We start from the raw sequence: 23,717 nt of genomic DNA on the forward strand, positions 1-23,717 counted from the left end.
CCTTGCTCATGTCCACCGCTCACCCGGAGTCCGGACCCAAGCACCACACTGCGTAGTTCCTAATACAGCAAAACTATCCAGCATTTTTGGTGAAATTGGCTGGAATGCTTCACTCAGTCCGTTTTTCACTGTTAGCAGGGGAACCATCCTAGTATCTTTCATAAAACAGATCCGAATGACAAACACCATCGTGCCCTCGGACGGCTGAGCTTGTGTTACTGGGTCTGGTCCTACAAACCCTGAAAATCCTGAATCTCTCAAGCAAAGAGATTTCCCAGGGCCAGCTCTGGCCCTTAACAGGCACCCCTTAAAGCCAAGCTGCGAATCTGGCTAGGACCTCTATATTTTAGCCAAGAACACCTTGAAATGTACAGTCCTACCAAAAGAACTAATACAAATCCAGAAGCGCAAGGCTAAAGAAAAAAAAAAAAAAAAATCCCAATGCCCATTGTTGAAAGCCAATTGCGGGGTGAGTGGGGTGATAAGGCTAGCCTACAGCGGATTTAGGCGACATGGGGAGATGCCAAAGTGAATACACGGTGACTTCTAAATCTAGACGTCTGGAAGGGGCCATGAGAGCCAGACAACTGGGCCCGAACCCCGCCCAGGAGCCAGGGTTTGCAAGGGGCTAAGCCAGCTGGGCAGCCTTCCTCTCGCAGGTCCAGCCTCGGCGGCCCGGGATGCCGGTAGGCGGGGCCTGAGCCTCGCCCCGCCCCCGCTGCCCGCCATTCGGGTCACCTGACCCACCCGCGGCTCACGTGATCCGTCCCCAGCGCCGCCATTTTGGAGCTCCGGATGAGGAGGGGGAAAGCGGGGGAAAAGAGGGAAAAGAGCCGGGAGAGAGGTGGGCAAGGACGAGGGCGAGGGCACGGCCGGGTCCTGGCTGGCCAAACGAGGCTCGCGGAAGCAGCAGCCGCCGCCTGACCGCAGGTACCGCGCCCCGGGGCCGCCCCTCCGCCCGCTGTTAGCGCCGCCGCCGGCCATGTGCATCCTCCCCTCAGGCCTCTGCTGGCGCTCGCTTCCTCCTCAGCCGGCCGGCCCCCGCCCGGTGCTAGCCACAAGCCCCAAGTTCCGTGTCCCGGTTCTGTCTTCTGTGCAGCAATGCCTGCGGAGGCTCCGGGCTTGCCCTGCAGCTGGGGGTGGGGGGAACCTGCCGCTCCCTGCATACTGTCACCAGCCCAGCCCGCCTGCAGGCCCGCCCGCAGGCGTTGCTTCCTTCTCCAGGCGTTGCTTCCTTCTGCAGACGTGAGATTGCTTAGGCCAGCCGGGATGGACCCAGCAACGATGTTCTCACAGCATCTTTTGATTAATTTTCTAAGCCCCCTCATTCCCCACCCATCACCTCAGTCCTTTAGCCAGTGCGTGGTGTAGAAAAAGCTAGTACAGAAACGCAGCCCTGGTCTTCTACATTTATTACCATCCTCTGGAGATAGAATGGTATCTACAGAGATCACGGAGACCATCAGGGAAAGTTTCCACCTCTTAAAACTTGGGGGTATCGGAATGAATGGTTTGTGTAGAAGGCCGGGATGATTAATAAGGTGGAGGCCACTTTCCCAACCCCAAGGCGGTCTTTTTAAGTTTCTGCAGTGGGCTGTAATTTGCTATCAGTCTGCATCGCTCTTCTCAGACAATTACTGGATTTATCACCTCTTTGAGTTTGCACTTTCTCCAGTACTCCGCTCTCACTCAGAGTATGGGTTGCGTTATTGATTAAAAGAAAGCCTGGCCCTTCATTCCTTTACCTCACTAACTCGTTGAAAATTAACTTAAGGGGAGCCCTGAAGATGTTTTTTCTGCCCTGGCAGTGAGCTATTTGACTTAACCGTAATCGATAAGGTAGTTGCATTCTAGGTGAAACGAATAAGCATTTTTTTGTCTTTTAAATTTATTCCAGCCAGTATAAGAAACAGTGGCAAAGAAATGTAGGACCAGAGTAGGAAACTGCGTTAGAAGATATATAGGTCACACCACTGTGTCATATCTTTTTATGCCGTTTTTCTGCCTATTGTGCTTGGTTGCAGAATCACTCGTTAGATTGTATTTTTAGTTTAGATTAAAATAGCAATGTGCAATTTATTGTTCCATTCTCATTAGAAAATGATGTCAGTAAAACCAATAGTGTTGAGTCCAGTACGTAAATTCTGAGGTAAAACAAAATACACAATTATTGGGAGAAGTTTCCAGAGCTATTTTTTCCTAACTTCTGCAAAATCCTCAAGTCGGCTTGTTAGATAAATTATTTAAATTTGCATTACGTAATGGGATTGCATGAACATTCCTCTGAATTTCTTTTTACATGGAATATTGAGAAATTTTTCACTGCCAAAAAAAAAAATCATTACTTTGTTTCACCAAGAAAGAGAAATGTTTTGATACTATATACTTTCGTTCTTGGCCACAGCTGGATTTTGAAGATTGATCCAAGGGACTGTATTAATTTCAGGAATTGATTTGAAAGACACTGGCTCTGCCACTTAACAGCCATGTAACCTTGGGTAAGTCACTTAAACCGCACTGAGTGTTTCCTTATTTATAAGATTGTATAACACCCACCTAGCCTGTCCCAAAGAGTTACGAGGATCAGATACCACTAACTTGTTTGATAGAGCCTAGCTGTAAGGAGCTGTTACTCTTTTCAGTATTGATATTTTGTACATTTTTATTCTCATTGAGAATTAAGAGGAAAATTGGTGTATTAGAGAAAGCATGGTTTTAGAGTGAGATTGGCCTGGATTCCTGTTCTTAAACCAGTTACCACTTTGTGTCTGTGAGTCTCAGGTTCCTCATCTGCAAAAAAAAAAAAAAAAAAAAAAAAAAAAAAATACACAAAATTTGAGTATTACACAAAATCTACAGAGGCGTTACTCCCTAGACTTGCGCCCCATGGGCGAGGATTTCCTCAGTCATTTTTGTAGTCTCCAGCACTCTGGTTGGCACATTATAGGTGCTCAATAAATGATAGTAAATCTGAATATTGGTTAATGTTAGTTAGACCTTATGTCTTCATCGCAGCTGCCAAATTAGAATATTCTCTCAGGCCATGTGCCAACCAAGAAACTCTAGACTATGAAACTCCATATACTTGTGATATTTATACTCATTTTTTTCTTAGCGGTAATTAATAATTACCTTAGGCTCAGAAGACTTTAAATCAAATAAATTGTAGCCGATATAGTGAAGTAAATCTATAAATAATGTGTAAGCAGTTTCCAGGTAACTTTATAGACAGTTTATAATTCAGGGACCTGAAAGTTCATCTAGCTTCACCCTCTTGTTTTACATCTGAGCAATCTAAAACTCACAGAGACAGTGACTTGCCTAAGGTCACACAGCTAATTGAGGGCACTTTAGGTGAGGGACCCTTGAGCTTATGTCCCCTGCCTTCTTTTGGCTGGAGCAAAATAAATTTGTCATATTTTAGAATTACAATAATCTGGAAGAATGGGGAATTTATTGGCCATTACTTCTATAGCACAATTTTTTTTTTTTTCCATTTTGGAAAAAACAAATTCTTGTTCTGAAAGAGAAGGTTCCTTTGCATCATATTGTACTGTTCTTCATATATACACAGAAAATTACAGCCTTTTCTCCAGGCCCACATGAATTGTTCAACTTGATTTTACTCATGATGACCATACTACTGTAACTGTAAAGAACTAATTAGATATACAACCAAATAGCAAATTATAAGGAAATAAAGACAACTGAAATAATTTGGCTCCTAACTTTTTGTGAGAAAGATATTAATTAGAAGCGTTTGCCTGTGGAATACTGTTGTCAAGGAAAGATTTGGGAGAGTTGGTGGAAAGGGTTATAGAACTTTTCTGGTTTGGGATACAATTTTTGTTTATTACTTATTTATTTGTAACAATTTAATATATTTACTCTAATGTTGTTATGTCTAAACATTCCAAACAAGAAATCTCCTGTTTTGCTAATGCCTGTCGTCGTCTTTCCTCCTGGTGAACTTTCCTATTCAGCCGTATCGATCTTTTCACTCACCCCCAGATAGCATGCTTATTCTCACTTCTAAAAATATAGTCATGTCATGGCTGCTTTTCTGGTCACTGCTACCCTTGTGTCAACTTGCATCAGCAGTATTCCAAGGAAGCAAATGGCACGTTGAAATGAGGATAATTCAAGGAAGGTATATTTACAAAGATATTAGTAATAAAGGTGTTGGACTTCAATAAGCAAACCAGAGCATAATGCAGTTATCTGGAGCTAGCGGCATTAGGAGAGGGAGAGGTATCAAAATCAGAAGGGTCTTGGAGAGCAGCCTACCTGGAAAGAAGTAGCCTTCCATTGAGGAACACGGCCAATCCAAGGTGACCTAGAGATAGAGAACCAGGACAATGAATATTCTGATCTCACTCTGTTACCTCCCTCTGATCTGTCATGGTTCTTCATTGGCTGACCTCAACCAGAAAGCAGAGGGCAGGGGAGCCTAGTGATGTAATCCCTCTGACACAGAGCAGAATAGAAAGGAGGATACAGTGAGCCTAGAGGGCAAATGGATGATGTCTGGCATGCTGCCCATCCTTTGGGAACCAGTGGACATCTTACCTCTCCATGAAGTGTTTGCTTACCTTGCTAGCCCAAAGGAGCTCTTCAGTCTCTTTCAGGATTTAGTCATTGACTGTTGCCTTTTATTTTACCTTGTGTACTATTGCATTGTTTAAACGCTGTTACTTTTTAACTTCCAAATGTTTGCCTTATCCACTCAACTCAATTTTAAACTACAAGTATTAAGAATTTAAAATTTTTCCTGATACTTTGCCTTGCGCCTTGCACATAACAATTTGTTTGTTACACACACACACATATTTGTATTTCTGCATTAGTGGTCTAAGTAAAATTTCTGTGATTCTAAGAAATCAAGAAATTTGAAGAATTGGCCTTAAGGTAACTTCCCCTCTGTGTATACTTTATTATGATCTGTTTAGCCTTTTTATTATGAAAAATGTTAAACATTTACATAAGTAGAAAGAACAGTGAATTCCTAGGTACTCATCATTCAACTTCAATTACAGAATTAGTCATTCTTTCTTTATTCTCATCCTCTCCACCCCACCACTGCACTACCACCAAGGTAATTGTTTTAAACTGTGTTTACATTGATCTCTTGGAGGCCAAGGAGAGTATGCAGATTGTCATAGTTTATGTTGTCATCACTATTGAGCCACTGACATTATTTGTATACTCCTTATTTCATCTCTTTTGTTCAGATTTGCTTCACTTGACATGCAATCTCATATATATGTATTTCTGCATTAGTGGTCTAAGTAAAATTTTTGTGAAAATTGGAAGAGTTGGCCTTACAGTAACTTCCCCTCTGTGTATACTTTATTATCAGCTGTTTATCTAACTTTTTTTTTTTTTTAACAGAGACTCGTTTTTATGAGATTAACTTGTGCATTGATTTTGCATGGGGACCCAAACTGGTTTTTCAGGTGTTTCCTGACATATTTTATGTTGTCATATCTGTTTTATAGCTGCCATTACTGTACTTATCCCCAAATGTATGCAGCCTTTAAAATGAGATATTTACATAAATGTTCAGGGAAAATTGGAGCATCTGCTGCAAATTTCCATTAGTTCTTAATGCGTGAGCAGACACAGCTTTAAAAATCTTGAATGTTTTGTCAGATTCTTTTGTATTAGTCTTTTTCTTGAGTTAAGATGAACTCCTCCTTCTCTTCATTTCACTTTCTTTTTAAGGTACACACTGAAATATCCACGGGGAGCAATTTGCACTGGTCTATGTTACTTCTCTTATTAAGTAGAAGAAAGATAACATGAGTCACCTTTGTAACCCTATGGGTGTGCAAAGTCTCTTGAACAAACATTCACTTGTTAACCTCCAGATGATCAGTCAGCCTACATGGGTGTTACATTTCATGGGGAAGGAGACCTTAGATCTACAGTAGAGAGCCGCATCGTGTTCAGAAAATTGAATGTTTGAGGATTCCTATTATTAAACTTATCATTTAACCAATTTGCATTTAACCATTGAACTGACAGAAATAAGGCCTTAAGTTAATCACCTTAAAGGGAAATCAGTGGTCACATGAAGAGCCACAGCTCCCCTTGGCCTAAAAATGTGGAATTCTAAGACAATAAAGTGACTTAGGAAGTCACAAAAGGGTTTTTTCTAAGGAAACAAATTGTTCCCCCATTGGTCTCCTCTTTAATGACTTACAGCTGAGCATAAAGATCTAAAAAGACTTTTGTTCCCCCTACCTGAGAAAGATGAAACAGAGCTAGTCTTTTGAGAGATTGTTTAAGGGAGAGTGGCTGAAGGACCACGGGCCTTTGGGAGCCAGGGTAGCTATCATTGTTGGAATGGCCATGGAATGCATTTTCTGCTGTGAGGGCAGTTGGAGACAGCTGGTAGCCAAGAGAAAAAAGCTGATGCCATAGGGCAGAGTATTATTAGGAAGAAGGGAAGAAGTAGTACTGAAGAAGCCAAGAGGAAAGTGTTTGCATTTTTGCCTGATGTGGACCTAGATCTAGAAAGATGGCTTGCCAGAGGGAGTAGAAAATGAGGAAGAAAAGCCATAGCTGCTGCCCAGAGTTGTGGGCGACCTGGCACTGAAGCTGGTCAGCACTGTGTGTGTGTGTGTGTGTGTGTGTGTGTGTGTGTGTGTGTGTGTGTGTGTGTGGCGAGGGGCGGGGCCTGGCAGGACATTAGGTATCATCTTGGCAGGGGCTGAAGGGCCCTTATATGTTGATTCAACCATGCGGGGAAGAACAGCCATGATTCACCACCTAAAATAAGAATTCAGAGCCCGGGACTGAAGTTTAAGAATAGTGTGGTCTTTGGTCTATAGCTAGTGCCACTAAAAATTTTGTTGGCATTTATTTAATGTTGTGAGTAAGATTCCAGAATGCACCTAAAATGTGGAAAAACAAAACTTGTTGCTGGAAAAAAGCCTAAACTTAAAAATGTGATCCAAGTCAACAAATTAATCTCACTTTAAGCCAAAGGAAATGTTTGAAATGAAAGTACTGCCAGGAAATAGAAAGAGTATTCTAGACTTAGGCAGAAAGATTTATGGGTATTTTATGTTTAGTGACTTCCTCAGCTATAATGCATTATTAGAACGAACAAATAACCTAAGGACTCTGTTCATATCTGGACCTGAAACACAACTGGGATATCAATTTTTTCCTTCTCTGATGTCCCTTACCCTTTCAGGGGAAAAAAAAAACCCCATATATGTGGATATGAGTAATAGTTGGCCACTAATATGACCTCTAGAAAAAAACCACAGCATAGTTTGTGGTTTATCTTCAGGAAGATAAAGGAAGTAAAAGTAGGAACTATATCATTGCTTTTATTTAATTTCATTTATATAGTACTTTCCCAAATTCAGTATGCCCTGTACAAACTACATGACTATAGTTTCACAATTTCAAAGATTTGGGGAGAAAAAAAACAAATTTGTGATTTTAGTAATAAAACTGCAGCTCTATTTGGTATAAGAAATACCCTCTCAAGAATTGTATCAGTCGTTGGCTTTACAGAGTGATGTTTCACAGTAACTGGAGGGGTTTCACATGCCTTGAGAATGGCTGTGCTTCTTTAATCAAGGAATAGGAGTCTTTTTTTTTTCTTCTTTCTTGGCATTGTGCAAAAGGGAGGGAGTATTTTTGGTCCTGCTGGATGCTGAAGGCAAAGAAAGTGAAGAAAAAAGGAGAAAAAGATCATCATTTCTGAAGAAATAAGTGATGGAGGGGAGTGTCTTCATTAGTCTTGATAGAAGATTGTATTCTAAGGAGAAGTTCTAACCAATTTAAATCTATACTGGGGATCGCCAGGTGTGTGGACGTGGAGCTTTCAGCTTAGAAAATACTTAGATTATAGACACTAACATTCTCTTATATTTTCTAAATTACATGCCTGTAATTATCCTGTAACCTGGTATTTTTCTGTTTTACATTATCCTTTTTAGATATGGAAGAAAGTAGCAGTGTTGCCATGTTGGTGCCAGATATTGGGGAACAGGAAGCTATATTGACTGCTGAAAGTATCATCAGTCCTTCATTGGAAATTGATGAACAAAGAAAAACTAAACCAGATCCATTAATCCATGTTATCCAGAAGTTAAGCAAGATAGTGGAAAATGAAAAGTCACAAAAATGTCTTTTAATTGGGAAGAAACGCCCACATTCAAGTCCTGCAACACACTCTCTTGAAACCCAAGAACTTTGTGAGATTCCAGCTAAAGTAACCCAGTCACCTGCTGCTGATACTAGAAGGGCTGACATGTCACAAACAAATTTTACCCCTGACACTCTTGCCCAGAATGAAGGGAAGGCTATGTCTTATCAGTGTAGCCTTTGTAAGTTTCTGTCATCATCTTTTTCTGTATTAAAAGATCATATTAAGCAGCATGGTCAGCAAAATGAAGTGATATTAATGTGCTCAGAGTGCCATATTACATCTAGAAGCCAGGAGGAACTTGAAGCTCACGTGGTGAATGACCATGACAGTGATGCCAATATCCACACCCATTCCAAAGCCCAACAGTGTGTAAGCCCCTCCAACTCTTTGTGTCGGAAAACCACAGAAAGAAATGAAACCATTCCAGATATCCCAGTAAGTGTGGACAATCTGCAGACTCATACTGTCCAAACTGCATCTGTGGCAGAAATGGGTAGGAGGAAATGGTATGCATACGAACAGTACGGCATGTATCGATGCTTGTTTTGTAGTTACACTTGTGGCCAGCAGAGAATGTTGAAAACACACGCTTGGAAACATGCTGGGGAGGTTGATTGCTCCTATCCAATCTTTGAAAATGAAAATGAGCCCCTAGGCCTGCTGGATTCTTCAGCAGCTGCCGCGCCTGGTGGGGTCGATGCAGTGGTTATTGCTATTGGAGACAGTGAACTGAGTATCCACAATGGGCCATCAGTGCAAGTGCAGATTTGCAGCTCAGAACAGTTATCTTCATCTTCTTTAGAACAGAGTGCAGAAAGAGGAGTACAGCTAAATCAGTCGGTTACCCTGGACCCCAGTGAGGAAGAAATGCTGGAAGTGATTTCTGATGCAGAGGAGAATCTGATTCCTGATAGCCTACTTACATCAGCACAGAAAATCATCAGCAGCAGCCCCAATAAAAAAGGGCATGTGAACGTGATAGTGGAGCGATTGCCAAGTGCTGAAGAAACCCTTTCACAGAAGCGCTTCCTCATGAACACTGAAATGGAAGAAGGGAAGGACCTGAGCCCGACAGAAGCCCAGATTGGGCGCGAGGGAATGGATGATGTTTATCGTGCTGATAAATGTACTGTTGATATTGGGGGATTGATCATAGGCTGGAGCAGTTCAGAGAAGAAAGATGAGTTAATGAATAAAGGCCTCGCTACTGATGAGAATGCCCCACCAGGCCGGAGAAGGACAAATTCTGAGTCTCTTCGATTACATTCATTAGCTGCAGAAGCTCTTGTCACAATGCCTATAAGAGCTGCAGAGTTGACAAGAGCCAACCTGGGGCACTATGGAGATATAAACCTTTTAGATCCAGATACTAGTCAAAGGCAAGTAGATAGTACATTGGCAGCATACTCAAAAATGATGTCGCCACTTAAAAACTCTTCAGATGGATTAACTAGTCTTAACCAAAGCAACTCCACCTTGGTAGCACTCCCAGAGGGTAGGCAGGAGTTGTCAGACGGGCAGGTTAAGACAGGCATCAGCATGTCCTTACTCACCGTCATTGAAAAATTGAGAGAAAGGACAGACCAAAACGCTTCAGACGATGACATTTTGAAAGAGTTGCAGGACAACGCCCAGTGCCAACCCAACAGCGATACAAGTTTGTCCGGAAACAATGTGGTGGAATACATCCCGAATGCTGAACGACCCTACCGTTGCCGCCTGTGTCACTACACAAGTGGCAACAAGGGTTACATCAAGCAGCACTTACGAGTCCATCGACAGAGACAGCCTTATCAGTGTCCTATCTGTGAGCACATAGCGGACAACAGCAAAGATTTGGAGAGTCACATGATCCACCACTGTAAGACAAGAATATACCAGTGCAAGCAGTGTGAAGAATCCTTCCATTATAAGGTAAGCATTGGTTCAGGAAGTCTTTCAGAGGACCTTCGCATCTTAGAGTGAGAAGGGAACTTTATAGATCTAGTCCAATCACCTCATTTTATAGATAAGGAAACTGGGTCCCAGAAAAGTTTGGTAATTTGCCCAAGGGGATCCCAACTTATCAGTATTAAAGTTGGGACTGAAATCTAGGTCTTCAGAATTTCTGCTGTAGAATCCTTTTCCCTGCCTGCTGCCTCCTTAACAGCCTCTGTGTTTTAGTGTGTATAGTTTAAAGTGTTGATTTTCTGTTGCAAGAGAATTATAGGGAGTGTATAGTGGATTGACATCATACATACGTTTGACTTAAACAAATTTAACCGTACATCATCACAACAAAAAAATACGTATTTTTCATCTTATATGGCCCCAGAATGCCAGGCATTCAGTTCAGCTTCTACATAACCAACAGTGATGTGTATCATTGCAGAAGGAAAAATAGGCTATGGTGGACCTATTAAAAGGCACTGTCATGGAAACAGAGCCATGTGTGTCATGTTTTATGGGCAGGGTAAAGAACTTTCAAGAGTTATTTTTACTGTCTGATTTTTATGTTAAGTACTGACCTTATCAAAACCAATATCCTGTATGAAGTGCTATTCTTTTATAAAGGAAACTTGTTGAATCATTGGTTTAGAACTTTTCTTCTTCAGTGGGCCAGGTGACTCCTTGAAAATGTATTACAAATGTTATCCTAAGGGCTAACTAGGAGGTACACTTTTTCCCTCAGATTACCGAGAGCTGGGGTCTAGCTGTGGTAAAAAGGTAACAGGAGGGAGGCCGAGGCGGGCGGATCACGAGGTCAGGAGATCGAGACCATCCTGGCTAACACTGTGAAACCCCATCTGCTAAAAATACAAAAACTTAGCTGGGTGTGGTGGTGGGCACCTGTAGTCCCAGCTGCTCGGGAGGCTGAGGAAGGAGAATGGCATGAACCTGGGAGGCGGAGCTTGCAGTGAGCCAAGATCATGCCACTGCACTCCAGCCTGGGCAACAGAGCGAGACTCCGTCTCAAAAAAAAAATAAGGTAACAGGAATAAGAAAGCCCTTGAGTCTGAGGTTCACTGCTTGTCAGATTACACTCATGAAATTCCAAGTAGGACGTCCACATAGGCTGCAAAGACAAGTTCCAGAAGTCTCCAGGAGTTTCTTTTGCTACTGGGCTCTTGATTCATGGGAATGGAAGTAGAGGAGACAGGATGTCCTTGGAGGAGCACTTCCAGTTAGGTCTCTTACACATTTAGATATTTAAATGAAAAATTAGGAGTCCAGCGATGACTGATTGGATTTATTTTTGTGAAGTTGCATTATTCTGAACACTCTGCTCGTTCCTCCTCTGGGCCTGCCAGTGTTTCAGTAAATACGGACACGCCCTGCGTAATCACCTAAGAAAATGGTGACTTCCTTTCAGAGAATATGAAGAGGAACTGTCCATTGAATGTGATTATGATTTGCTAATGTACTTCTTTCTATAAATTGTCAAATGTGTCAAATGATCCTTTAGCAGACTTGATTTTAAAATATGGTAATTCATTGTACTAGGCCATGAAAGCAATGAACTCATTCTTCTACAGCCTCCTAAGAGTTGGACATGTATATTTATTGAAAATTATATCTTTCTTTCCACTTTTTAGAGTCAATTGAGGAACCATGAGAGAGAACAGCACAGTCTTCCAGATACCTTGTCAATAGCAACTTCTAATGAGCCAAGAATTTCCAGTGATACAGCTGATGGAAAATGTGTCCAGGAAGGTATCTATGTATTTTGTTATGCAGGATGCAGTGTCTCGCACATGACATAAAAGTGTCCTTAGTTGTCATGGTTATTTTCAGGGCAAAAGCCTATATTCTCCTCCATTTTTGTACCATGGATGTGAGTGAATCTGATCTCTGTTTCTGAGGAAATGCCGAGTACTGAATGAAGCAGATGATTACTAGGTCCTAGGTGAGAAGCCCTAGATAGTAAGGATTCATCTTCAGTTGTGTAGGTAGATATTGCAGTTGAAACTTAAGAGCCCCTTGGAAGGTGATGTACCAGCAAGCCAGAAAAGCTGCAACATGGAAAACAGGCCTCCCCTCCCTCTCTCGGCACCAGTTGACCTACTGAGAACAGAGCTTTTGCAGATGGTAAGCCCCCACCCCAAACTTTAACTGGGGCTTCCCGCTGTGATCTTATTCTTACCCAAGTGTGACTGCCAGATTTTATCTGCATTATTAAAAAAAAAAACACAGACACACAAGATCTTTTTATGTACTAGTTAGGTAGCAGTCAACCGAGTTTCTGGTAATAGGAATATTAGAATCAAAAGATTTAATTAGAGCTCCATGAGAAGGCGGATGCCACATCCGGAGAATTAAGGATAAAGTGTACTAAGCTGTGCCGCTTTGGTTCAGCTCACTTAAATTGATATACTTTAAATGTCTCCAGTGTGGCGCATAGTGTTTATGGGAGATAAAACATATTGGGGTGACTTTCCTTTTTAGATTTGCTAAGAATTAAAGTTAGAAACGACTACAGAGTGAAACGTTTTACCATCATGTTTCATTAAATTATACCCCAGAAAGCATAACCGATTCTAGAATGCTTCTGAAAGAACTGATTTTGACACCACTGTAGCACCAAAATTCTCATGTCAAACAGATGTCATCCCTGTAAAACTCTCCGAAACAAAAGGAGTTTATGACATAGCATCTGTTTCTGCAGTAGATGGCTGAGCTAAAACAGTTTTGTTTCCTTTTTACAAAATAGCCCTAAATGCCTCCTTTTATTTTAATTCATTATGTTTCCATATCCCCTTTAAAGGAGACATTAAAACGTCTAATATGATTGGACCATAAATCCCTAATGAAGGGATGAAGTAAATACTACTTAGTAGCACCACCTGCAGTTAATACCAGTGTTGGAAGATGTCTTTTTTAGCACCGTCCTAAAAAGCAAACATTTCAAACTGTCCAAATGAGTTAACATTAAAATTCACAATTTTAATAAAAAGATTAAAGTGTCAGCTCAAAATCAAAATAACCACTTCAGACTTTACAGTATTAATGTATGTTTACTAGCTTTTATGTTGCAGCATCTTTTCTTTGTGGCTCATGCCTTTTTTTTAGGGTTACATGTATGGATTTTTAAATTGCCTGCCGTGCCTGTTTTCCCCCACCTGGCTCCATTTGCTTTTTTCTCTCAGTACTGTAGCAGTTCAGATGGCTGCATACTTATACCTGGATGGGTACTTTATTAACTCAATATTAGATATTTTGAAATCTGATTGTCAGGCCAAAGAAAACATTTTTAGCTCACAAATAAGGTAATAATAATTCATGCTTTGTTAAAACTTCTTTACCTATTTAGTAAACCTGTTAAACAAGAAGAGAGGTGTGTGCCTCTGTGATCCCCAGTCTCTGCCATTCTGATAGCACAGATACCTTAGGGCATGTTTCAGCTTAACTAATTTGCTTGGCCAAAAGGCATGGCCTGCCTGTCTTGAGCTAGATACTGTGCTAGGTGCTGGGAGTACAGTGAAAGGCGTCACTGCCCTTCAGGAACCCAACTCAGTGAAGAAGACAGAACGAGGCTGATGGGTATGTCAGCAGATACCGCAGGAGCTCAAATAGAGCCGCAAACAAAGCCCTTTCGTATGGTGTTACTCCATGAAACCTAATTAAATTGTTTTTTATTGGAAACCTATAATTTGCCAGGCCCTGGGGATTCAGTCTAAACAAAACAAGCAGATCCTTATCCTCAGGGAATAGACAGCTTAGTGACAGGGCAGAGATTTTACCCAGACATACAGGTAAAGTACAGACTTTGCTAAAGGAAAAATATAGGACTTATTAAACTATGCTGTGAGGTTCTAGCATTTCCAATTTGTAGATGAGAAAACTGAGACTTCAAGAGGCAAAATAATTTACCCATGATCATACTGGTAGAAAGTGGCAGAGCGAGGACTAAGCCCAAGTTTTTGAACTTTAAATCCAATATTCTTTCCATTGGAAACAGTTGCTTGAAGTAGCACAGGCTCTCATTCTGTGCTATATTAAGTTTTTCCATCTGTCAGTTTTATTAGTTGTCATTGATCTGTAATATTTCTCGCACAAAACCATTATCCAATATTTCACACTTCCTTTTTTAGGGCTTTTTTTAAACTGTATTTGGAACAGTGCCATTTATAATCAAGTCCAAGTTTTTAACCTACCAATTAAGAGCAATACTTAAATTATAATTATGATTAGTGTGTATATTAATGTTATAGATTTATACCAGAAAATTAGGACATTTTGTTCTGCCTGGCAGTAGTTATTAGCAAAAGAAAATTTCAATTTTAGAAACTGTAAATTTAACTTAAGGATTTTCTTTGTTGAAATTTCAGTGTGGGTTTTCCTTTGTATAATACCACGGATTTTACTTTCATGCAGTGTATACAGGTGTCCTACCTAAGCTTTCTTCCTGCCAAGAGACACACAGTTCTTCCTGCTCTGCCTTTTTCATGAGCTTCCATGCTTGCTTTGTTTCTGAATATAAAGCAGAGTGTGAATAGCCTGTGGACTGTATGCTGACAGACAAGTACATGAAGCGTTGAATGTCTTCAAGAAATCATTTTATATGATCAAGTCACTCAACTCGTATTGACATAAGCTTACCCCAACTTGAATTACTCAGCCCTGTTGTTGCAGAGTGAGTTTAGTAACATGGCTTCTTTTCGTTGGATCCATGTTTCCTGCGTTTCGGAGAGCTGCATATTCATGTCGGTCATAACCTTTGTCCCTGTAACCTGTCAGTTAACTAGAAAGAATTATACATTGCATAGCACTTAAAAATTTGTGGCTGCATGATAGTAATAAATGTAAAATTTATTAGTAATTTAAGTATAAATAAATCAAATGTTTAAATTAAGAGGTAAATTTTGTTAGCCTGGATAAAAATAAAATCTAAGAAAACAAAAAAAAAAAAAAAAAAAAAAAAAAAATTTGCGGCTGCTTTTCCTTTCTTGTTGCATTGGTAGCTGACGTTTAGTGGTAAACAAAGAAAATGCACTGGGTGAAAAGGCCTTAGGCTTTTTCTGTAGGGGGAGAGTGGGGGAGAGATCTCTTGCTCTGTTGCCCAGGCTGGTCTCCAGCTCCTGGCCTCAAGCAGTCCTCCCACCTCAGCCTCCCAGAGTGCTAGGATTATGGGCATGAGACACCACACCCAGCCAGGCTTTTTATATTGAGTTGGTTATATATGCTTCATAGCTACACTTTATAATAATTGGAGTATAGTATTAAATTACAGCTTGTTGGCAAGTCAGTGTTTCTGTAAGACAGTATATCCAATATTGGTTAGAGTAACACCTATTTGGTGATACAGCTCAACAAGGTGTCTCTGATTAATTTAGCTCCTACACAGTCAGCCAGAAGCAAGTTCATTATGATTTAGAATATTGTACATAGTTATGCAGAAATCACTCAACCTATCTGTGTTTATAGGTCAGATGATGTTCAGTTTATATCTGCTGATAGTGTATATGCAGGAAAACCTATAAAACCACTTCAGACTTGTTAAAACAGTGAGAAAGCCATGATTGAAATATTAATACAACTGTGTGGTATAAATTTTCATTTACAATGGAATGTAAATGCTGTCATTTGAATCTTGTCAAAGCCTGCTACTAAAACTCTGAAATACCTTGTCTAGGGAATAAGTCTTCAGTCCAGAAACAGTATAGATGTGATGTGTGTGATTATACAAGTACAACATATGTTGGTGTCAGAAACCACAGGCGAATCCATAACTCTGATAAGCCGTACAGGTAAGTGTTATAATTCTAGAATTTTAATGCTTGTATTAAAATATTTCATAGTAAAGAAATAAAATGAAATAATTAAAAATGTATAGCACTTATTGAAACACAGGTTAAGAAGTAAGAAATTTTTACGAATTGGTTTTATATTTTGTTGTTTTATATATTTATTTATTTTTTGGGTCAGGGTCTTGCTGTATTGCCCAGGCTGGAGTGCAGTGGTGTGATCACAGCTCATTGCAGCCTCGAACTCCTGGCCTCAAGGGATCCTCCCACATCAGCCTCCCAAAGTGCTGGGATTGCAGGCATGAGCCACTGCACCTGGCTGGTTTTATAAGTCTTGTTTGGTTTGTTCAGATGTGAACTTTAAGCTTGAATCTTAGGACAGTAGGTATTTTGTCTAGTTGATATATAGGAAATTGTCTTTATCTGTCAATTTTCTGTTTTCATTTCATGTGGGTATAAATTTCATAGCTTTTTCAGTGCCTTAGAGTTCATTTCAGTAATTTGGCGCAGTAAGATACTCAGTATTCAGCAAAAGATCCTTAAAACTTAAAAGGCAATAAAATTTTCTATGAAAGAGTCCATTTTTCAAAATTAAGCTAGTATGTGTAGAATAAGTCATTTAATTTCGTTACTTGATTTTTCCCAAAAGCAAATTCACATATGTATTTCAGAAAATATAGGCATTCTCAGTGATAGTGCTAGGCAATGGGCATGAACTTTCACCCCCTTGTCAAAACTTAGCAGGTTTTAACTCTCTCCCCAGATTTTGTAGATATGATACAAGTGAGTGTGGGAAAGTTATTCTATTAATCTCAATGAAAACCCAACAGATTGTGCCATAAAAGGTCATTGTTTAATCCCATAGTGTGGTGATATGTGTATGGTTTTGAATATTCAATATGTGCTTAATTTGCAAACCAGCAGACTTACTTATAATCACTCTTCAGACAGTACATCTGTTTGCAGAGTCTTTTTTTTGTTTTTTGTTTTGTTTTGTTTTGAGGCGGAGTCTCGCTCTGTCGCCCAGGCTGGAGTGCAGTGGCGCAATCTTGGCTCACTTCAAGCTCCCCTCCTGAGTTCATGCCATTCTCCTGCCTCAGCCTCCAGAGTAGATGGGACTACAGGCGTCCGCCACTGCGCCCAGCTAATTTTTTTGGTATTTTTAGTAGAGATGGGGTTTCACTGTGTTAGCCAGGATGGTCCCGATCTCCTGACCTTGTGATCCACCCACCTCGGCCTCCCAAAGTGCTGGGATTACAGGTGTGAACCACCGCGCCCGGCCTACAGAGTCTTAAAACTCTGTGGAAGGTGTTTGACCTTGCCTCAGTCCTCCTCAGTGTCTTCCTTCCTTCCTTCCTTCCTTCCTTCCTTCCTTCCTTCCTTCCTTCCCTTCCCTTCCCTTCCCTTCCCTTCCCTTCCCTTCCCTTCCCTTCCTTTCCCTCCTTTCCCTCCTTTCCTTTCCTCCCTTTCCTTCCTTCCTTTCCTTCCCTCCCTCTCTCCCTCCCTCCCTCCCTCCCTCCCTCCTTCCTTCCCTCCCTCCTTCCTTCCTTCCTTCGTTCCTTCCTTTTTTTCTTTGACAGTCTCGCTCTGTCATCACCCAGGCTAGAGTGCAGTGGCGTGATCTCACCTCATGGCAACCTCCACCTCCCAGGTTCAAGTGATTCTCATGCCTCAGCCTCCTGAGTAGCTGGGACCACAAGCATGTGCCATGATTAGCTAATTAGAGACGGGGTTTCGCCAGATCTTGAACTCCTGGCCTCAAGTGTCCGCCCAACTTGGCCTCCCAAAAGTGCTGGGATTACATGGTTACACCATGTCCAATCAGTCTATTTAATAGGTGGGACTGAGTATATACACAGTCATGATTTGTACCGGGAAATGTTTAGGAGAATGTGATGGAAACAGGGAACACTAGCTTACCTGATAGGAAGAGAAAGCTTTGCCTTTATATTTTTGGTATCCTTGAATTTAGACATACCGTGCCAGATTCATGTGATTTAAGTAAGAAGAAAATAACATTTCTCTGGGTCCAGAATTAGATTGTTCTTTCATTCATGGAGAAATAGTTATTGAGCAAATATTATGCCTCAGGGGCCGTGCTAGATTCTTGGACTACAGTCATAACAAAACAGACGTCATCTTTGCTGTCATGGAACTTGTAGACAAACAATAAGCAAGTAAACCCTCAAATACTTAGGAAAAAAGTTAGTGATTCTGGTTCTGTTGAAGGTTAGTCATTCTGGATCTGCTTTATTAGATCAGTCTTGCAGCTTAAAGATTCATTTTGATAGCTGTCAGTGTCTCAGGGATGTTTTCTTATGTTCTTAAAATATTCACAGATTCATAGAATTCATTGCAGTTGTCCTAGGGTCTTCCTACCAACGGGCAACATCCCGTGAGAATCCTCTTTGTGTAACATGAGAGAACTCTCAGTCTGTTATTTTCCAAATTTATTCACACTCCACTTTGTCACTGGGTTTGGTGTGTGTTTATGCCTTAGAAACAATTTTGTCGTATCTCCCTCTTTGTACTTATTATCAGTTTTTCCTCATAAGTCTTGTTTTCTAATGTCATGGCTCTCCTTTTAACCTTCTTTAAATACTCACCATCCTTTGTCTTCATGGGATTTCTGGTCGCAGAGCATTACGGATTAACATGTTCTATTCCAGGATGTTTCTAGGACTTGCTCCTCATTGTCCTATACCGTGTGCCTTAAGTGGAGCTGGTAGCTCAGCCTTTATAATGTCTGACTTAATCCAAGGATCACAGGAGTTTCTCTGGCTCATTTCGTGTCTGCTTCATTCAGTTTCCTTGCCTGGTGCACTTATGGTCAGAGTTTGGGCTTGGTTTCTCAGAGTTCATGCCATACTCTATGCATTTCTGATTCCCTACATTTTGTTAAGAAACATGCTCACAAGCAGCAGTAATGAGTTCTTAAAGAGCTACAAGGCCTTGTTGCACAATTTCTAAACTTTGCACAAGGGCGCAAAAGATTTATTGTTTACTTTAGTGTGCCTGTTACATAGTAAGTTTTCTGTAGTGGTGAAACCTGTTCCTTTCTCATGCTTTTGCTTTTTATGCTGTCATTCCAGTCCTTCAATGACCCCATCTTTGTGGTCTGGGCAGTATGGCTTCATGGATCCCTGGTTCTGGGGGCAGATAGTCCTGGGATTGAATCTGAGCTCTCTCACTTGTGAGATTTGTGATCTTGGGCAAACTGTTTCACCTGTCTGTGCTGGTTTTGTCATTAATAGAATGAGGATATTAAGGTTGTAAGGATGAAATGAAATACCATATAAGGTACCAGCACATAATAAACAGCCAGTATGTGGTAGCTGGTAGTTACTGGGCCCAGCTTTTATCTTCCCAATAATTCATTATCTAACCAAAGAAAAGTACTAAAAGGCTGATGACCTCTAAAACACTAGGGAAACAAAGAAGAATTAATTCTGTGCCAGGGTAGGCAGGCAGAGCTCATTTTACAGGAGAGATGCTGGGCCCAGGCAGAGTGCTGTCCCTGCTGATGTCCCCATGCTATGTCTGGCTGCTTTGGAGTCACTCTAGTATCTTGGGAGCATCCCAGGCCTGGACCACACACTTCCTGTGCCCCACTGGTGACCTTGGGAATGTTATGCCACACTAAGCCTCTTTTCCCATACGAAACTGGGGAGAATACTTCCCCGCTCATAAGACTTTGTGAAGATTAAGTGAGATTATATTTATGAAGTACCCAGCATGTTACTTGGTGCATTGAAGGGGCTTGTTCCCATTTTCTGCTCATGAAGTTGTCAGATTATCTCAGAAGCCCTGTTCTTACCCAGAAAAAAAGAGAGCTGTTTTCCATTCCTGTGGAAGGACAGGGAAAGATTAAAATGACATCATTCCATCCCGGTCCTTACCAATGCAGCTATTAATAACTTTGTTTTTATTCTGTGTAAACCATATACCAATTATAGTTATACCTGACATTTTTTTCTTTTTTAAATTTTATTTTTGCATAAGTTGTTGGGGTACAGGTGGTATTTGGTTACATGAGTAAGTTCTTTAGTGGTGATTTGTGAGAACCTGGTGCACCCATCACCCGAGCAGTATACACAGCACCATATTTGTTGTCTTTTATCCCTTGCCCTCCTCCCACTCTTTCCCCCCAAGTCCCCAAAGTCCATTTTATCATTCTTATGCCTTTGCGTCCTCATAGCTTAGGTCCCACGTATCAGTGAGAACATACGATGTTTGGTTTTCCATTCCTGAGTTACTTCACTTAGAATAATAGTCTCTAATCTCATCCAGGTCACTGCAAATGCTGTTAATTCATTCCTTTTTATGGCTGAGTAGTATTCCATCATAATATATATATATATCAGAGTTCTTTATCCACTTGTTGATTGATGGGCATTTGGGTTGGTTCCACGATTTTGCTGTTGTGAATTGTGCTGCTATAAACTCGCATGTGCAAGCGTCTTTTTCAGATAATGACTTCTTTTCCTGGGATTGCTGGATCAAATGGTAGTTCTACTTTTAGTTCTTTAAGGAATCTCTACACTGTTCCATAGTGGCTGTACTAGTTTACGTTCCCATCAGCAATGTAGAAGTGGTCCTTATCGCCACATCCACACCAACATCTACTGTTTATTGATTCTTTGATTATGGCCATTCTTACAGGAGTAAGGTGGTATCACACTGTGGTTTTGATTTGCATTTCCTTGATCATTAGTGATGTTGCATTTGATTTGCATTTCCCTGATCATTAATGATTTTTTCATGTTTGTTGGCCATTTGTGTATCTTCTTTTAAGAATTGTCTATTTATGTCCTTAGCCCACTTTTTGATGGGATTGATTGTTTTTTTCCTACTAATTTGTTTGAGTTCATTGTAGATTCTGGATATTAGTCCTTTGTCAGATGTGTAGATTGTGAAGATTTTCACCCACTCTGTGGGTTGTCTGTGTACTCTGCTGACTGTTCCTTTTGCCTTGCTAAAGCTCTTTAGTTTAATGAGATACAGCTATTTATCTTTGTTTTTATTGCAATTGCTTTTGGGTTTTTGGCCATGAAATCCTTGCCTAAGCCAGTATCTAGAAGAGTTTTTCCAGTGTTATCTTCTAGGATTTTTGTAGTTTCAGGTCTTAGGTTTAAGTCCTTAATCCATCTTGAGTTGATTTTTGTATAAGGTGAGAGATTATACCTGACATTTATAACATTGACCCCAAAGTTTTACTGAAAAGTTCCACTCAAAATTTTTCATATTAGATGGTCCTTGGTTTAGTTTAATATTGCACTGCTGGACCTGCCCTGATTTACATCTCCCAGTACCACTTTTGTAGAGAACAAGATGGGAGAACAAAACGTTGTCCTAAGAGTATCAGTTTCTTTTTAACCATATGGCATGGAACCCATTTTCCCTTAGAAACACAACTGTACTGTGCTTAGGTTCTGAAACTACACTGTGGCAGGGGGACAGCATGATTTCAAGGGAAGTACATGGGCTTTGGGCTCAAGTACTCCACACACAGCCCGGGACATAGTAGGTGCTTGGTAAATGTTGACTGATAGTAATCCATATCCCACAATTTTTCCCATCTGTAAAATGGGTCTGATTCTATAAGCTTTTTGTATAAGTTTATGCTTGAAAATAAATGTGTAGTGGTATCATTATGCCTTTTCTTCCTTAAGTAGAATAGCTGCCCAAATAATATAAGATGATTTTTTTTAATACCCAGTCCAAAATACCCATTTTCCCCTAATTGTTTCAAAACATACTTTTGGAGGTAGCTTTTTCATATTGAGAACAAAACAAGGTCCAGCCACTCTATTAAGAGAGTATCTTAAGTCTCTCTCTCCCTCCCTCCCTCTAAATTTTTTAAATAGATTTTATAATTGATGTTACCATGCCTCCTGAAAATTGCATAAATCACAAAGGTACAGCTGATGAATAATCACAAATTAAACTTGTGCTTGTAACACAAACCATTATGAGCCCTTCAGCAGCACCCCTTCGTGGGCTTTCCAGTCATTAACCACCCCTCCCCTCTTTCTGGTAACCACTATCTTGACTTCTAACATTATCAATTAGTTTTTTTCTGTTTCTGAACTTAATAAAAATGGAATCATACAGTACATATTCTACTTTATGTTCAGATTTTTTTACTCAACGTGTGTGTGTGTGTGTGTGTGTGTGTGTGTGTGTCTGTATAGTTCCACCTAGCACAATTGCATTTCATTGTTACATAGTATTCCACTGTTAAGACCACCACAATTTATTCATTGTTCTGTGGATAGACATTTGGGTTATTGCAAGGTTTTCCTCCCTGATATGATCGATAACATTTTGAACATTCTTTTACATGTTTTTGGGCACATATATGAAATGAGTCCATTTCCATTGGGTTTATACCTAGGGGTGGAATTTCTGGGTAATTGGACATGTATATGTATTCAGCTTTGGTAGACAGTGTCAACAGTTTTCCCAAAATGGTTGTACCTATTCACATCCTCACCAGCACTTTGTGCTGTCAGTCTTTAATCTTTATTGTTTTGGTAGATGTATAGTAGTATTGTGCTTTGTTTGCATTTCCCTGATGATTTCTGAGTTTGAGCATGTTTTCATTTGTTTATGGGCTATTATTGCCCACTTCTTTTTTGCATTGTCTATTGTATTAGTTTAGCATTGTTATAAGGGAATATCTGAGGGTGGGTAATGTATAAAGAAGAGGTCTATTTGGCTTATGGTTCTGCAGGCTGTCCTCTGCTTCTGATGAGGGCCTCAGGAGGCTTCCAGTCATGACAGAGGTGAAGCGGGAGCAGATATGTCACATTGTGAGACATGGAGCAAGAGAGAGGGGAGGAGGTACAGGCTCTTCTTAGCAGTCAGATCTTGCAGTAACAGAGAGAGAACTCATTATTCATGAATAACTACACCAAGCCATTCATAAGGGATCCATCCCCATGACCCAGTCGCCTCTCCCCAGGCTTTACCTCCAACATTGGGAATCAAATTTCGACATGAAATTTGAAAGGACAAATATCCAAACTATATCATCTGCTGTTTTCTTACTGATGTGCAGGAGCTCTTCATGTATTCTGAGTACAAGGCCTTTGTGGGGCATATTGCAGATGTCATCTAACTATGGCTTGCCTTTCTATTTTCTCAATGATGTCTTTTGATGAACAGACATTTCCAGTTTAATATAATCAAATGTATTAATCTTTTTCTTTGTGTTTAGGACTTTTGTGTTCTTATATTCTGAAACTAGTTTTGATTTTTTGAAATAGTCTGTTGAGTAAGGTAGATGATGATACAGAAATAAAAATGTGTGCTGATTTTCAGGGATGGCGCATCAACTATGTGTGCTTAGGTATTACTGAGCCTCATTTACTAATATGGCACTAAAGCTAAAAATAAATCTAAACAGAAAACATTCCAGAAAGGCTTTCAGCAGGGGGAATGGCAGTTTAGAATGGAAATGATAAGGTTGTCTCTCAGCGTAGTCAGTTATTGTATGGGATTTGTATAAATATAAGTTTATTAGAAAGGATGATAATAGCTGGTATTTTTGAGAAGACTGTTTGTGGGCCAGGCCCGGTGTGCTAAGCATTTAATACGTGTCAGTTCAGTCCTCACAGCAGCCCAGTACTTAGGAATATTACTACCCCAATTTTGTAGACATGGAAACAGAGGCTGGGCTAGCTTAAATAACAGTTCCCCATGTCTCAGAGCCGGGGCCTGAACTCTTGCTCCTAATAACTGTGTCATCCTGCCTGTCTGTGCTACACCAGGGAGATTTCTTTATGAAGTGTACTGCTGCTGCATGCCAGCAGCCC

The 23,717-nt window shown here is 40.5% G+C and overlaps 1 protein-coding gene across 2 annotated transcripts in view; it reads left to right on the forward strand.

Moving 5' to 3' along the window:
- The first annotated feature begins 751 nt into the window (after positions 1-751).
- ZNF507 (zinc finger protein 507) overlaps positions 752-23,717 on the forward strand; it is a 41,734-nt gene continuing 18,768 nt past the window's right edge. Inside the window, exons 1-4 of one of the 2 annotated variants that reach the window (XM_055237102.2) lie at positions 752-930; positions 7,962-10,087; positions 11,749-11,866; positions 15,786-15,900. In XM_055237102.2, the coding sequence (XP_055093077.1) occupies positions 7,964-10,087; positions 11,749-11,866; positions 15,786-15,900 (2,357 nt within the window). In that variant the 5' untranslated portion in view covers positions 752-930; positions 7,962-7,963. Of the gene's footprint in view, positions 931-2,398; positions 2,499-7,961; positions 10,088-11,748; positions 11,867-15,785; positions 15,901-23,717 lie in introns of those variants that run through there. The other variant, XM_055237101.2, reaches the window with a different exon arrangement.

The sequence above is a fragment of the Symphalangus syndactylus genome, chromosome 13 (genome assembly GCF_028878055.3).
Source record: "Symphalangus syndactylus isolate Jambi chromosome 13, NHGRI_mSymSyn1-v2.1_pri, whole genome shotgun sequence".
NCBI lineage: Eukaryota > Metazoa > Chordata > Mammalia > Primates > Hylobatidae > Symphalangus > Symphalangus syndactylus.